Raw genomic sequence first — 15,831 nt, 5'->3', positions numbered from 1 at the left:
CCAACCTGGCCAACATGATGAAACCCTATCTCTACAAAAAAATACAAAAATTAGCTGGGCTTGTTGGCAGGCGCCTGTAGTCCCAGCTACTTGAGAGGCTGAGGCAGGGGAATCCCTTGAACCCAGGAGGTGGAGGTTGCAGTGAGCCGAGATCGTGCCACTGCACTCCAATGTGGGTGACAGAGCGAGACTCTGTCTCATCAATAAATAAATGAATGAGAAATATAAAAGTGATTGTCACAGAGTTGGCAATGGGGACAATAAGCTGGTTATGAGTACAGAGGCAGAGCGGGGCGATCACCCGCGGAGTCCCCGGTGTCCTAGGGATGCAGGAGACGGAGAGGCCTGGCACCCAGAGGCCTTGAGAGTGCAGGAGCAGGAACCTCAGGGCTCCCATTGTTTCTCTGAGGTCATAAACCTGAATATTAAACTTTGGCTATTTTGGTCGTTTGTCATTTTCCTGCATGTGCACAGGATTTCCTCATCACCGTGTGCGTGTTTCGATGAAAAAGATCCCCAGAGATGTTGTGTGGAATGATTTCCTCCGGGGGGCAGAAGGCAGAAAGCCATGCCCAAGCCTAAGCCTGCTGTGTACTCCCGGTGTGTGTGGCGCCCCTCTCCATGCCACTCCTCCATGAGCCTCTTCCCACTCACAGCCACCGCCTTCCTCTTGGCCCAGGCGGTCAACCACCAAGTGCACACAGTTTGTTTTTACCAAGAAAAGCAGTTAACAGTTCTGTTTTCTTTCTATGTCATTATGTAATGAACATTTTTTTTTTGAGACGGAGTGTCACTCTGTAGCCCAGGCTGGAATGCAGTGGTGTGATCTCGGCTCACTGTAAACTCTGCCTCCCGGGTTCACGCCATTCTTCTGCCTCAGCCTCCCAAGTAGCTGGGACTACAGGTGCCCGCCACCATGCCTGGCTAAATGTTTTTTGTATTTTTGGTAGAGATGGGATTTCACCGTGTTGGCCAGGATGGTCTCGATCTCCTGACCTTGTGATCCACCCGCCCGGGCCTCCCAATGTGCTGGGATTACAGGCGTGAGCCGCCGCGCCCGGCCGAACATTTTCATATTATTAAAATGAATTGAAATCCTTACTCCTAGGTACTGCATAACTTATATCATCATACTTTATGTGACTATATATAGTATGTATATGTATATGATGTGCTTATATGATATGCTATATATGTATCTGTATATAATATATATGTTATATACTATATATACTATATATGTATGTGTACATATATGTATATCTTTGTCCAGTTTGTCCGGTTAATTTTATAAGGTCAGTTAGGAAATAGTATTAAACAAATTTTAAAAATTAAGTTCTCATGGAACACAAAAGATAAAATTATTAAAAACAACTCCATTTTTCCTTTTCTTTTCTCCACAGAACCATCCGGGTATGGCTGAAAAGAGACAGTGGTCAATACTGGCCCAGCATTTACCACACAATGGCCTGTAAGTAGCTGAACTGTTCCATTTGAGAGAAATGTCTCTAATGTTATTGATGATTTAAATTTCAAAATATCGACTGGACACGGTGGCTCACACCTGTAATCCCAGCACTTTGAGAGGCCAAGGTGGGGAGATCACCTGAGGTCAGGAGTTCGAAACCAGTCTGACCAACGTGGCGAAAGCCCGTCTCTACTAAAAATACAAAATTAGCTGGGCGTGGTGGTGTGCGCCTGTAATCTCAGCTACTCAGGAGGCTGAAGCAGGAGAATCACTTAAATCCAGAGTGGGAGGTTGTAGTGAGTCGAGGTTGCTCCACTGCACTCCAGCCTGGGCGACAGAGACTGTGTCTCAAAAAAATAAAAATAAATACGTTTCAAAATGTCTGATTAAATATTGCTGCTAGATTTCAAAATGAGTTTCTTAGTTGCCTAATACCTCTGACAGGCTCTAATAAACTGCAGGAAAAGTCCTTTTTTTTGCAAAGGAAGTTGAGTCTATGGCTTAACTGAATTAGACTTGAGCAAAACTGAAAAAAAAATAGGAAAATGAACATGTTCTCAGTTTTTCTTTGTCTTAACTTGGCCAACTTATATTAGTAGTAACTTTGTCCTTTGTAGTAGCCAATATTGACACGAAGAAAGGACTGTGCCCTCCATAGCGTCATGACTACCTTTGCCCAACCTTTTCACCAACCTCTGGACCATTGAGAGACATGGTCCAAGGTACAACACATTCTAAATAGAGAATTTTCTCAGCAGTCAGGTATGTTCTGTAAATAAATCTGGATGATGAAACTTCTGCTTGGAGCCTTTAAAGCAGCCCTGGAGGCCAGGCGTGGTGGCTTGTGCCCATAATCCCAGCACTTTGGGAGGCCAAGGCGGGTGGATCACCTGAGGTCGGGAGTTCGAGACCAGCCTGGCCAACATGATGAAACCCCATCTCTACTAAAAATACAAAATTAACCTGTAATCCCAGCTACTCAGGAGGCTGAGGCAGGAGAATCGCTTCAACCCGGGAAGTAGAGGTTGTGGTGAGCCGAGATCACACCACTGCACTCCAGCCTGGGCAACAAGAGCAAACTCCATCTCAAAAAAAAAAAAAAAAAAAAAAAAGCAGCTCTGGGATGTACTGACATAAAGTGACACATAAACTTTAGCCCTTGATGTGAATCTTAGCAGCATCACCATCCTTACCTCCCGCTTCTTTTCTTCAACCGTTCTTGAAAAGAAAGCCATGTAGACAATGCCTGGACGTCACCAAAGTTCAAGCAGGGAGTCAACTCCGTGATGCCAAGTAGCCAGATAGAAGGCCTCCGTAGCTGCTAATTTCCTTGAGGCTTGGTCCTTAATGAGTGATTTTCCTCAGTTAAGATTTTTAATACACAGAGGACCCTCCCTAAGAAAAGAAAAAAGACTTCAGTGCATGCTTGATGGTTTGTTACTGAAGACCATTATCAAGTTTTCCAAAGAAGAGCTCTTGACAGTGGTCGCAGATACTGCTGATGCTGTCCACTGCTTTCTTAAGAGGTATTCCAGGGCTGTGGAGTTCGTTATAAAGACAGAGCAGTCAGTTATTCAGCAAACTACATCTCATCAGCTTGAGTCATCCTTTCAGGCACCTCTCTCCTCTGGTAGCACTGTCTCCTTTATACATATATTTCATTGTGCATGCAGCATTTAGATCCTGTAATAACTTTCACAAAAAGTTCGTAGTTTATTAGGGTTTTTTATTTTTCTGCCTTCTACCAACAGCCTGGGCAGGCTAGCCAGCTTCTCTGTCTTGGTAGTCACTCAGTGAAATTGAGAGAGACCTTCTGGAACCCTAGTATAAAGATAACTATTATGAAAGGAACAGTAAAGCTTTATAATGCATAGGACATTTGAAGACTTCTTGAAAACCTGATCATAATTTATTGTGCCAAGCAGTGGCATCTCTTCTGTTACCCATGTCTGCATGTACTGTGGATGCATAACCTTGGTTCTCACACTAAATTCTCACCTTGAGATATGAAGTAACCGATGTCTTAGTGAAGGTGTTTATGGAGCCTGTCTGATAAATTTACTTTGGAAATTTTGGCAGCAGGGTAGAGGTAGGTGGGACATCCTGGGCCTCTGAGCCCACCTGTTACCCAACCTGCCCCAGTCTCCCAAAAAGACTTGTTAGGCTAATTCCTTACTTTCCAGTGACCCAGAGATAGATCTGAGAGCTGGAAGTAGCAACAGCCTGAGGAACGCATATCAGTGCAGGGAAATGTTTTGTTATCATTGTGGAAAATGTTGTTAATACTATGGCTCTTATGCTTCCCACTCTTCCCTTCCTTCATAATTAGCATTTTGATCATAGCTTAATCTCCCTGAGTCCTTAATCTTGAAGTTCATTCTCATTAGAATAAAGACAGAGACTGAGATGGATTTTCTCCCATATTTAGTTCAGTTACTCCTTGACTTGCATTTCCCCCAAATATTTAGTACAACTTTCTAATGAATTTCTCTCCCAGAGCACCAAAACCTTAGCAGTAGAAATGTGTGTGCTCTCTTGGCTGTTAGATCTTGAGCAAGTGGCGGTGGAGCTCTCTGTCTTCAGCCCTTTTTAACTTGGCTTAACTGTCCCCTCCTGAAGGAGCTTCTAGATCAGGAAGGAGGAACTTGAAAGAACAGACACAGCTTCGCAGTGGGTAGTCAACACCTGCATATTTGTATCTGCACATGTTCAGTGTGTTACTTCTAGATGCTTCTTTATTGCTTCTATTTGGACCTGTATCTGCTGATAAAACTGCAGATACACCACAAGAAGAAAACAGAGTGAACGAATTGTGAAAAATAACTGCTTGTCTGTTTTAGAATGACTTTTTATTTCAAAATTAAATTTAGAATATGAAAAGCAGAATGCCATGTTAGTTCTAAAAACTATCTGCAGATTATCCAATTTAGGATGTCTTAGTGGTTATATCCACCAATTTAAACTTTTTCCTGTGACGTGACAGAGTGATCAATAAGCCAAGCCTTATTATACTGCTATATGCAGTCCAATTGTGTTCTTTCTATAACATTACCTCACATAAAAAAATAACTTTCAGACTGCTTTAGCTGAAGAAAAATGGTAACTCTTGGCTTCTATCTTTACTGTGTGCTTCGTGCCTTTTTTTTGGTAATATAATTTTATGAAACCATCACAACAGCTATGCAAGGCAGATAATATTTTTACCGTTTTGTGAACAAGCAAGCTGAGGTTAGAAGGGTTAAGTTGATTTCTTGTCATTGGAATTCCAATCCATGTTCATCTATGACTCCAAACCTATGCTTCCCACCACAGTGATGGGTAGGTCCACAAACTTTTTATGCAAAGGGCCAGACAGTAAACATTTGGACTACGTGGGCCAATCTCTGTGGCACTTACTCAAGTCTGCCTTCCTAGCATGCAAGCAGTCATAAATAAGACATAAATATGGCATGTGAGCAATCATAAGTTATACATAAATGTAGCATGCAAGCAATCATAAATGAAAGGTCTGTGTTCCAAAGGAAAAAAAAAAACTATTAACAAAATATGCAGTCAGCTGAATTTGGCCCTGTGGTATGATCCAAAGTTTTAAACATTTGATTTTGGACTGCAATGATGGCTTTTTAAAAGTTCATTGACTTCGCTGGGCATGGTGGCTCATGCCTGTAATCCCAGCACTTTGGGAAGCCGAGGTAGGCTGATCATTTGAGATCGGGAGTTCGAGACTGGCCTGGCCAACGTGGTGAAACCCCGTCTCCACTAAAAATACAAGAATTAGCCTGGTGTGGTGGTGGGTGCCTGTAATCCCAGCTACTTGGGAGGCTGAGACATGAGAATCGCTTGAACCCAGGAGGCGGAGGTTGCAGTGAGCTGAGATGGCACCACTGCACTACAGCCTGGGTGACAGAGCGAGACACCATCTCAAAAAAAAAAAAAAAAAAAAGTTACCTGATTTGAAAGATGATTCCTGTTTTGCTTTATATCCAACTCCTCCCCTTCTATATTACATTTATATTGCTTATCTCAATTAGAAACCTCCTTTCCAGGGAGAGAGCCAGGATATCACTATATAAAACAAAACAAACTAAGGAAACCCTTTTTTTCTTTTTCAAATGTTATAATTGTCTAGCTTCATAAAATTACCCAGCACCTTGTAATTTTTACACAAAAGAGGGATTTTACATATTGTTTGTTATAGGGTTGGGCATTAAAAAAATTGAAGCCTAAAACTAATGCATTTAGTGCCATCTAGAAAGCAAGCAAAAATGATGACAGTGAATCTCTGAACGCATCAAAGTATGATGATTTGATTTGTCAAAGATAAGTGTATGCATGGTTATTAAAGAGCATTTTGATAGTATAAAGATATGTGTGTGTGTGTATATATATATGTATATATATCATATACATGATTGTTCTTTTCATCCCAAACATCAGTATGGTGGATAAGGAGTATACAGGCTCATAGTCAATTCTAATTGTTTTGTGCACAATTTCCGTATGTACCTTTCAGAGTCAAATACACGGTTCTTGGATGCAACTGAAACAGTCTCTATGGTCTGATCATGCAGTTAGCTATGTTTTTGCTTTGGAGTACAATCCAGTATTGTAGTTTACTTCCTTTGGTGAGGATATCGGCCTACGAGAGAGAGAGAACTTTAAACTATATTCAAATGATGACTTCATTTAAAAGACATTTTTTCTTTTATCTTTTTTTTTTTTTTGAGATGGAGTCTCACTATGTTGCCCAGGCTGGTCTCAACTCCTGGCCTCAAGCAATCCTCCTGCCTTGGCCTCCCAAAGTGCTGAGATTATAGGCATGAGCCACCATACCCACTTGTCTTTTACAAGAAGTTCTATTCCAAAGTAAATTCAAATTTGTTTGTTTTGTTTTGTTTTTCCCTAGCATGCATTTCCTTGTTTTGGTTTTTCCGTTGCTAACTAAAATTCCTTAGGCTGAAACAAACCCAGATATATATTTTTTCAAATGTTCCAATTTATAAATCACTTTAATTCTAATTTTTGGTAAAAGGAGACAATTTAGAATTTCTCCTTTCTGAAACTCGTTCTCTAGCCTGTGATTTCTGGAAGCGGGTAGGTAGAACATGGAAAGAGTGTTTACATGAGGAGAGGCAGCTGTTCTCCCAGTCACATAAGACTGCTATGGACAAGGAAACCTGTCTGCACCTCACAACTCACATATGCCATATATCTGCACCTCACATATGCTCACATATGCCATAGAATAGGAATTCTGGTGCTGGGAACCCATCTTTGCACAGATTCTAGCTACTCTTTGACATTTGATGGGAAGGGTGGCAGGGGCAGGATGACCTCCTGAGTGTTTTGGGCAGCAGATCACACACTGCAAGCCCTGGTCCCCAAGGCTTGCCAGACGACAGGTAGGACTTTCAGTCAGATGAAACTTCGTGCTGGCTCGCTTCACCCAGCATTATAGAAATAACTGAGAAGATTTGTGAAAATAAGGTTTTAAACTAAGACAACAGAGAGAACTTTATTAACGTTTTCAATTTACGTAATTTTTAGAAAACATTTTTACTCTTTCTCTGTGAACCTAAATTATATAGTTCTTAATCAGTCACTTTGAAGAATGACTTAAAGTGCTTAGCTTTGCTGGTAATGTGCTCTTTGTCTTTCTGGCAGCTCCTTGCTCTGCTATGGCTTACCATCATGACAGCAGACGGATATTTGTGGGCCAGGATAATGGAGCCGTAATGGTAGGTAGCTTTTAGAATGTATTTATTATTTTCTTTATATTGACCTCCCATGTCCCTTATTGGCCAGTTAACTTTGGATTAACAATGGATGCTTGATTGTTTGGCATGAAAAATGTTTAATTTAGGCCAGGCATGGTGGTTCACATCTGTAATCCCAACACTTTAGGAAGCTGAGGCGGACAGATCACTTGAGCCCAGGAGTTTGAAGCCAGCCTGGGTAACACAGTGAGACCTCATCTCTACGAAAAATCAAAAAAATTAGTTGGTAGTGGTGCATGCCTGTGGTCCCAGCTACTTAGGAGACTGAAGTGGGAGGATGGCTTGAGCCCAGGAGGTCAAGGCTGCAGCTAGCTGAGATTGCACCACTGCACTTTCGCCTGGGCAGCAGAGGGAAACCATGTCTCAAAAGAAAAAAAAAAAAAGTTTAATTCAGTATAGATATTAGGTCAAAAATGGACTAAATTGTTGCTTCATTTTAAACTAGTTCCTTGGAACTCAGAATGCTGTTGTAATTGATAGCTGGATGCTCAGGCTGACCCACAGATCATAGCCTTCATAGAGTGAATATGTCACCTACAGCAATCCACATCCCTCAGCCGTGATGGTGGAGAGCCTCTGTGTATGTGTGTGTGTGTGTGTGTGTGTGTGTGTGTGTGTAGCCATTCAGCCAGCAACTCACAGAACTCTGTAAGGCAATACTTCTCAAACTATCTTTGGTAAAGGACATGATATTTAAGTTTTTAGTCTATTATAGATTGGCATTTTTGTGGGTCAAATTGTATGCATATATTTATTTTTTCTTAATTGAAATATAACTTATATAACATAATTATATTTATCATTTTAAAGTATATAATTCTGTGGTCTTGTAGTATATTCATAAGATTGTGCAACCATTACCATTCTCTAATTCCAGAATATTTTCATCACCCCTCCCTGCAAAAAAATCCCATACCCATTAGCAGTGACTCTCCATTGCCCCTTCCCCCAGCTCCTGGAAATCACTAATTTACTGAATCCAAGGATTTGCCTATTTTAGACACTTTAGATAAATAGATTCATACAGTACGTGTGGCCTTTTATGTTGTCTTTCACTTAGCATGATGATTTCAAGGTTCATGCCTGTTTGAATTAATTCACTCTTTTCGCCGTGGAATAGTATTCTATACTGCACTTGGTTTATCCCTTTGTTAGTTGATAGACATTTGGGTTGCTTTCACTTTTTGGCTGTTATCAATAAGGTTACTATGAAAATTCATGTACATGTTTTTTGTACATATTCCGGCTCTCCAAATCCTTGCTAACACTTGTCACTTTCTGCTTGTTTTGTTTTGTTTTGTTTTTGTTATGGTCGTCCTGGTAGATGTGAAATGGTACTAGATTGTGGTTTTGATTCGCCTTTTCCTAATCACTAGTAATGGTGAGGATCTTCTTAGGTACTTGTTGGTCATTTATATCTTCTTTGGAGAAATATCTGTTTAAGTCCTTTGCCCATTTTTAATAGAGTATTTTTAAATTGTTGAGTTGTAAGAGTTTTTTCTGTATGTTAGATACTAGACCCTTATATATGTTCTGCAAATATCTTCTCCTAAGAGCTGCCTTTTAACTTTATTTTTAAAGTTTAGTGAAGTCCAATTTATTTATTTATTTATTTTGGCTACTTAAGCTTTAGATACCATATCTAAGAAGCCATTGCCTAATCCAAGGTCATTTATACCTATGAAGATAAGTATAAATCAAGATTTACACCTGTATTTTCTTCTGAGAGTTTTATAGTTTAGCTTTACATTTAGATCTTTGGTTTATTGTAAGTTAATTCTTACATGTGGTATCACAGAGGGGTTCCACATTTATTCTTTCGTATGTGGACATCCAGTTATCCCAGCACCAATTGTTGAAAAGACTATTTTTTTCCCATTTAATTTTCTTGGCATCTTTGTCACAGAGCCAGCCAGCAGAGAGCCAGGGAGGTTTCCAGAAGTCAGTGTCCAGAAGACCCAAGTGAGAAGGATCTCTGTGCATCAGAGGACTCAGAGGAGGTTATAGTGGCTTGCTGGTGCGGGGCGATAGGGAGGCACCCTAGGAAGATTGGAGAAGTGGGCAGAGGCCGCCAGGTCGTGCAGGGTATTGTAGGTCTGGGTAAAGCTTTAAATTTTAATGTAATTGTAGTGAGAAGCTGTTAAAGTGTTTTCAGCAGATGAATAGCATGATATAATTTACATTTTTCAAAGATCCCTCTAGCTGCTGGGTGGAAAACGGATTGAGGGGCGGCCAGAGTGGCGGTGGGATAATCGGGCTGTTTTAGCGGTCTGGGTGAAAGGACAGTGGCCATGAAGGAGGACAAGTGGATGGACTTGAGATAAGTCTTGGAGACATCTGAGATAAGTTGACTGTGTAGAGGAGAGGAAGAGAAGTCGGGTGACAGCCAGATTTTTGGCTTGAGCAGTTGGGTAGGAAGTAGTATTGTTTCCTGAGAAGGGTAAGGCTGGGCTGGGGAGGCAGTTGGAAGGAGGGGGACAGTGAGAGCCAGCCTCGTTTGAGATACTGGTGAGCTTCTGACTGGCCATGTGAAGTTGGCACAGGATAAACAAAACTGGAGCCCTGGAGAGGTCTGGGCAGAGGACATCATCATCAGGTCATTTTTCAAGCCACAAGAATGATTGAGTAGCTGGGGAGGGAATGAAAGAAGTCGGGGCCCAGACCTGAGGCCTAAATAATGACAGCGTTTTGGAGTAGAGTCGAAGGGGAGGCCAGCCAGGGAGGAGGGGAAGTGATGATCCTTGAGTGTGACTTTAAGGGGCCCAGACCACCTTATGTAAGCTGAGTTTCCTGACCTTGCGTAGTCACACCAGTCATTGAGGGGACTTAACTAAAATACAGATTCCCCAGCTCTGTGCCAGACCCAGAGCTTCGGAATCACTAGGGAGGGACCTGGGGATCTGTATAATAAGTAGTAAGTCCTCTAGGTGAACCCAAGGATCAAATGCTTTAGGGAAACTACATGGTTTCACTAATGAGGAACAGGAGCAGGTTTCTGGTTTTTGTCAGCTCAGAAATGTGTAGCAGGCTTTGAAGGGACAAGGCTGAAAGTACGGGTGCCAGTTAGGAGGCTGCCTCCAGATCCCAGTGTGAGATCGTGAAACACTGGGGTGGGGAGGAGAAGAGGCTGTGGCCTCAAGAACTGTCTGGGAAGCAGGGCTGGGTGTTTGAATAAAGGTGCGTGTTGCAATAGAGAGCCGCTTTAAGATGACTTTCAGGTTTCTAGCCAGGAGTTAGCTGCTTCAGAGACTGAAAAGATGCTGATCTTTTTTGGGGAAAGGTGATGAGTTAAGTTTTGAGAACTGAACTTGGGTGTGTGTGCCTGAACCTCAGGGTTTGGTCTGGGCAGGGGTTGGGAGTTCCCTGAACGTAGACGTCAGTGGAAACTACAACGGTGGCTGCCGTGAAGTAGACAGAGCTGGTAGATTGAGAAAAGCAGAAGGCCAAGGTCACATTCCTAGGGAAATGTCAATATTTAAAGAAAAGCCAGAGGGCTGGGAGCCTAAAGGAGAGACAGGAAGAATAGGCAAAGAGGGAGGAGAGCCAGCCAGGACAGTGCAGCCACGGAAGCCGGAGGGCAGTGAGTTTCAGGGAGGAGGTGAGTAAAGGTGTCAAGAGCAGGAGGGAGAGGATGAAATTAGGCCTGGGCAGTGCTCTTGGGATGGCACTTAGAAGGCAGCTGCTGATAACAAGAAGAGCCTTTCCATGCAGTGGGGTAGCCCTGGTGAGCCATGGACTGAAGTGTGACTGGGAGATGAGGGAGCCAGAGAGCCTGAGGGTAACCAGGGTGGGCTGATCATTAAAGAAGCTTTTGGCTGAGAAGGGGACAACAGAAGTAGAAGTATAGTTATGAGAGTTTCTTTTTTTTTTTTTACTGAAAGCAGCAGCCTTGGACCAGGTGTGGTGGCTCATGCCGATAATCTCAGCCCTGTGGGACGCTGAGGCAGGAGGATTGATCCCAGGAGTTGGAGACCAGCCTGGGCAATATAGTGAGACCTCATTTCTACAAAAATTAAAAAAATAGCTTATTGTGGTGGCATAACCATGTAGCCCCACTACTCAGGAGGCTGAGGTGGGAGGATCACTTGAGCCTGGGAAGTGGAGGTTGCAGTGAGCAGAGATTGCACCACTGCACTCCAGCCTGAATGGCAGAACAAGACCCTGTCTCAAAAGAAGGAAAAAAAAAAAAAAAAAAAGAAAAAGCAGCAGCAGCCTTGATGTAAGGGTCAAGAAGAAAGATCCAGTAGAAGGGACAGGCTCCCTGCCCATGCAGTTCACACAGCAGTGGGTGGCAGGCAAGGGTGCTGGAAATGCATGACACAGTAGTGAATGCCAAAGCTCTCCGTTTTAGCCTTCAGTAAATTTTATGGGAATATCATGATGATGTGCATGCACATATATAACGAGAAGCCACTAAGTACAAGCTTCACATAGTGCAGTAGTGCAGTGTTGGTGCATTTATCTCCCTAGAGACCCTTTTTGTGGCCTTCAGTTCAAGGGGAGACTGTCATTATAGGATGGCACATAAGAACTGTTACAGTTGTTCAATGGAAAGGGGCAAGGCAAATCCAATTTAACATTAGTCAGCAGTTGATCAATTGCTCTTCCACTGAATATGGGTGAATATATACCGTGCTGATACATTTTTTCTACTTTGCAAAAACAAGAGGGAGAACAAGAAATCTGTATTCTTTTGTGTGCTTTTTTCCTCCCTCACTCTGGTCTGTCAGCAATTCATAATATCCATGTCAATTTAGCATTGATCAATAATAGTATTCTTGGCTGGGCGCAGTGGCTTATGCCTATAATCCCAGCACTTTGGGAGGCCAAGGCGGGTGGATCACTTGAGACCACGAGTTCAAGACCAGGCTGGTCAGCATGGTGAAACCCCCATCTGTACTAAAAATACAAGAAAAATTAGCCAGGTGTGGTGGCACACACCTTTAGTCCCAGTTACTCAGGACTCTGAGGCACAAGAATCGCTTGAATCCAGGAGGCGGAGGTTACAGTGAGCTGAGATTGCATCACTGTACTCCAACCTGGGTGACAGAGCGAGACTCTGTCTCAAAATAATAATAATATAATAATAATAATGGTAGTACTAGTAATTAGTGATTTTTCTTTAGAGTTTTATTTTCATAGTTTTATGTTGAGGTTGATTTTTTTCCCCAATAAAACATATGTACTTTAAATTTCTTTTCCAAGTTATAAAGGATTACATCTATAGAAAATTTGGGGCCAGGTGTAGTGGCTCACGCCTGTAATCCCAGCACTTTGGGAGCCCGAGGTGAGTGGATCACCTGAGGTCAGGAGTTCGAGACCATCCTGGCCAACATGGTGAAACCCCATCTCTACTAAAAATACAAAAATTAGCTGGGCGTGGTTGTGCACTCCTATAATCCCAGCTACTCGGGAGCCTGAGGCAGGAGAACCGCTTGAACCTGGGAAGCAGACGTTGCAGTGAGCCGAGGAAGCAACAAGAGCGAAACTCTTGTCTATAAATAAATAAATAAATAAATAAATAAATAAATAAAATTTGGAAAACACAGGAGTATAAAAAGAAGCCAAAAACCACCTACAATCTCAACACTTCTTTTTTGTTGTTGTTGTGTGTGTTTGTATATTAAATAGGTGTACTTTCCCCCACTAAATTGCTGAGCTACCCAGCGCCTTGTTTTTACTTTGCTGAGAGCTCTGTTAGTGAGGGGTCTTTGCAGTTTTGCTTTAATATGCAGTGTCTTGAGGGGTTTTTTGTGTCCCTAAGAGAATACAGTTTTGTAGTAGGAGGGAGAAGGAATACGGAGTGCTGATTTGGGCAGGAAGAAGTGGACACAAATCCCATGCTGGTCAGCAGCACTTACTTTTATTCAATTAGGTCTGTTCTCCCAAAGCGATGTTGGCCTGAGGACAGGTCTGATGAAAGAAGCAATTCATATCATTCCTAAATAACTCGTCTTAAGTCCCAGGTCTTGTGAGAATCATTTTTGGATTTTACTTCGTTTTTGAAAGTTAAGTTTCTGTTGTTTTATAAAACCATAACTCTTTTAAAATTTTTTATTTTGTGCATTTGCTTTTAGGAATTTCACGTTTCTGAAGATTTTAATAAAATGAACTTTATCAAGACCTACCCAGGTAATTATAATACATATTATCTTGCATACACATACATGTAGACATACACAAAACTAGAACATCATCTCTTATGGTGAAAATTAGATTTTCACATTAACTTGTTAGTTTTGTTAACCCCACAATGAGAGAGACTGTTGTCTTTTAGTGATATTTCAGCTTTTTCTTGCTCATTAGCATTTAAAATTTTGTATATCAGGCACATTATCAGATTTAATTAACCATTCTTTTATCATTGGATATGTGTACCGCTTCCATTTTTTTGATAACACACACTACTCTTCATACGTGTATGTGTGTGTATATAACTGTGAGTGTGTGTATAATTTTTTGATATGTGTATACACGTGTGTGTGTGTGTGTGTATTCTTGAATAAGTGTATACACATATGTGGAGGGGTATTCTTGACTGTTATTCTGACTCTAATCCTATAATGCATTTGTTTCATTTTGTTTTGTTTAAATAGAGACGAGATCTCAGTATGTTGCCCAGGCTGGTCTCGAACTCCTGAGCTTAAGTGACCCTGCCACCTCAGTCTCCCAAAGTGCTAGAATTCAGGTGTGAGCCACCACACCTAGCCAAATCTGTAATTCTGATTATTTAAGACAAATCCCTAAGTGCTCAGTGAGGAATTTTTTTTTTTTAAAGACAAATTCCTACAAAGTGGAATAACCAGGTCAGACATTAAAAAGTTTTTTAAATGCCCTAGATTTACTTTGCAAACTGCTTCACAGCAATAGTGCAAGTTTTTACAGTCCTGCGAATGGCGACTGAGAATACGTGTTCATGACGTCTTCACAACATTGCTGCCTTATAATTTCTTTTTCCTGTTTAATAGTCAAGAAAGTTCGCAATTTGAAAATGATTTAAGCTTTATTTAATGTTGACCACTTGTCATATTTTCTGAATGTCTGTTTATGATTTTGTGCGTATTCCCAGGGAGGTGTAGTGTTTTCTAACTGATTTGTAAGCACTTTTCACTACAAAGCTATCAATACTTTGTGGCATCTGTGACATATACCTTTTTTTCAGTTTTTACTTTATTTAGTAAATTTCAGTATTTTAAAACTTAACAAAAGCAAGATCCCAATGACAACTTCAGATTGAAGTTGCAAAACTAAAGCGTTTTGATTAAGTTGTGGATTCCCGTCAGACCAATTAGCTGATTCCCAGAAACTTCACCAGAAGACGTAACATGTAGCCTCATTTTATTCACTCTATACTTCTAAATTTTATATTTAATGCTTGTGGATAAAGGTAAGAATTAGAGTGTAGATGTTTTACATACATGTTCTTCTTGGTGAAATGTGGTCTAATGATAGGATACTTTATTAAGAAGGCCAAATTGCTTTTTCCTACGTATTGTTTCACCTGTTCCAAATTTAAAATAGGAGAAAAGCGTCCAGGTGCAGTGGCTCACCCCTGTAATCCCAGCACTTTGGGAGGCCGAGGCAGGTGCATCACTTGAGGTCAGGAGTTTGAGGCCAGCCTGGCCAAAGAGGTGAAACCCCGTCTCTACTAAAAATAACAAAAATTAGCCGGGTGTGATAGCACATGCCTGTAGTCCCAGCTACTCAGGAGACTGAGGCAGGAGAACTGCTTGAACCCGGGAGGCGGAGGTTGCAGGGAACCGAGATCGCACCACTGTACTCCAGCCTGGGCAACAGAGTGAGATTCCGTCTCAAAAATAAATAAATAAAATAGGAGAACAGTGATGCAACCATGCCCATACATTTGCCCTTGGAGTATGTTGGTCAGGGAAACTGTTTTGTGACAATGAATGATAACACTTTCCAATCCTGCATTGAGTAATGTATTACTAGCATGATGGTGTTATTGTAACACCAGAAACAACTTTGAATTCTCAGCTGTCATGCATGAGTTTATCTTTAAAATAATCAAGAATCTGTAAGTTCCTTTATGAGGTATATACCTACAAGTTTGAAGACCTTTAAATGCCTGATTTGGAGACCCTTAAATGCCTGGTCAATGTTTTTGTCAAAAGGCAAATTCCTTAATAAATTATTTCACCTGGCCTGTTGTGGTAGCTCCCACCTGTAATCTTAGCACTTTGAGAAGCCAAGGAGTTTGAGACCAGCCTGGGCAACATAGACCATACCTCTGTAAAAAATTAGCCAGCCATGGTGGCACACACTGTAGTCCCAGCTACTTGGGAGGCTGAGGCGGGAGGGTCATTTGAACCCAGGAGTTAGAGATTACAGTGAGCCATCATCAGACCACTGCACTCTAGCCTGGGCAACAGAATGAGACCCTGACCCCCCTTTAAAAAAAAAAAAAAAAAAGAGTGTGTGTGTGTGTGTGTATTTTTCATCTGTCATTAAGGATGAAATTATTTCATACTCACATCTCATGTTATTTTTATCTATATTTTGGTTGTCAAAGTTCTTTTTTTTTTTTTTTTTTTTTTAGAAAGAGCCTCACTCTGTTGCCCACAC

At 41.4% G+C, this 15,831-nt stretch overlaps 1 protein-coding gene across 1 annotated transcript in view; it reads left to right on the top strand.

Moving 5' to 3' along the window:
• WDFY1 (WD repeat and FYVE domain containing 1) overlaps positions 1-15,831 on the top strand; it is a 71,251-nt gene that overhangs the window by 25,831 nt on the left and 29,589 nt on the right. The window contains exons 2-4 of the mRNA XM_025404891.1: positions 1,404-1,471; positions 7,133-7,206; positions 13,323-13,377. Of these exons, the coding sequence (XP_025260676.1) occupies positions 1,404-1,471; positions 7,133-7,206; positions 13,323-13,377 (197 nt within the window). The remainder of the gene's footprint in view (positions 1-1,403; positions 1,472-7,132; positions 7,207-13,322; positions 13,378-15,831) is intronic.

Source organism: Theropithecus gelada, chromosome 12 (genome assembly GCF_003255815.1).
Source record: "Theropithecus gelada isolate Dixy chromosome 12, Tgel_1.0, whole genome shotgun sequence".
Taxonomy (NCBI): domain Eukaryota; kingdom Metazoa; phylum Chordata; class Mammalia; order Primates; family Cercopithecidae; genus Theropithecus; species Theropithecus gelada.
This window is presented reverse-complemented; position numbering and strand designations above follow the sequence as displayed.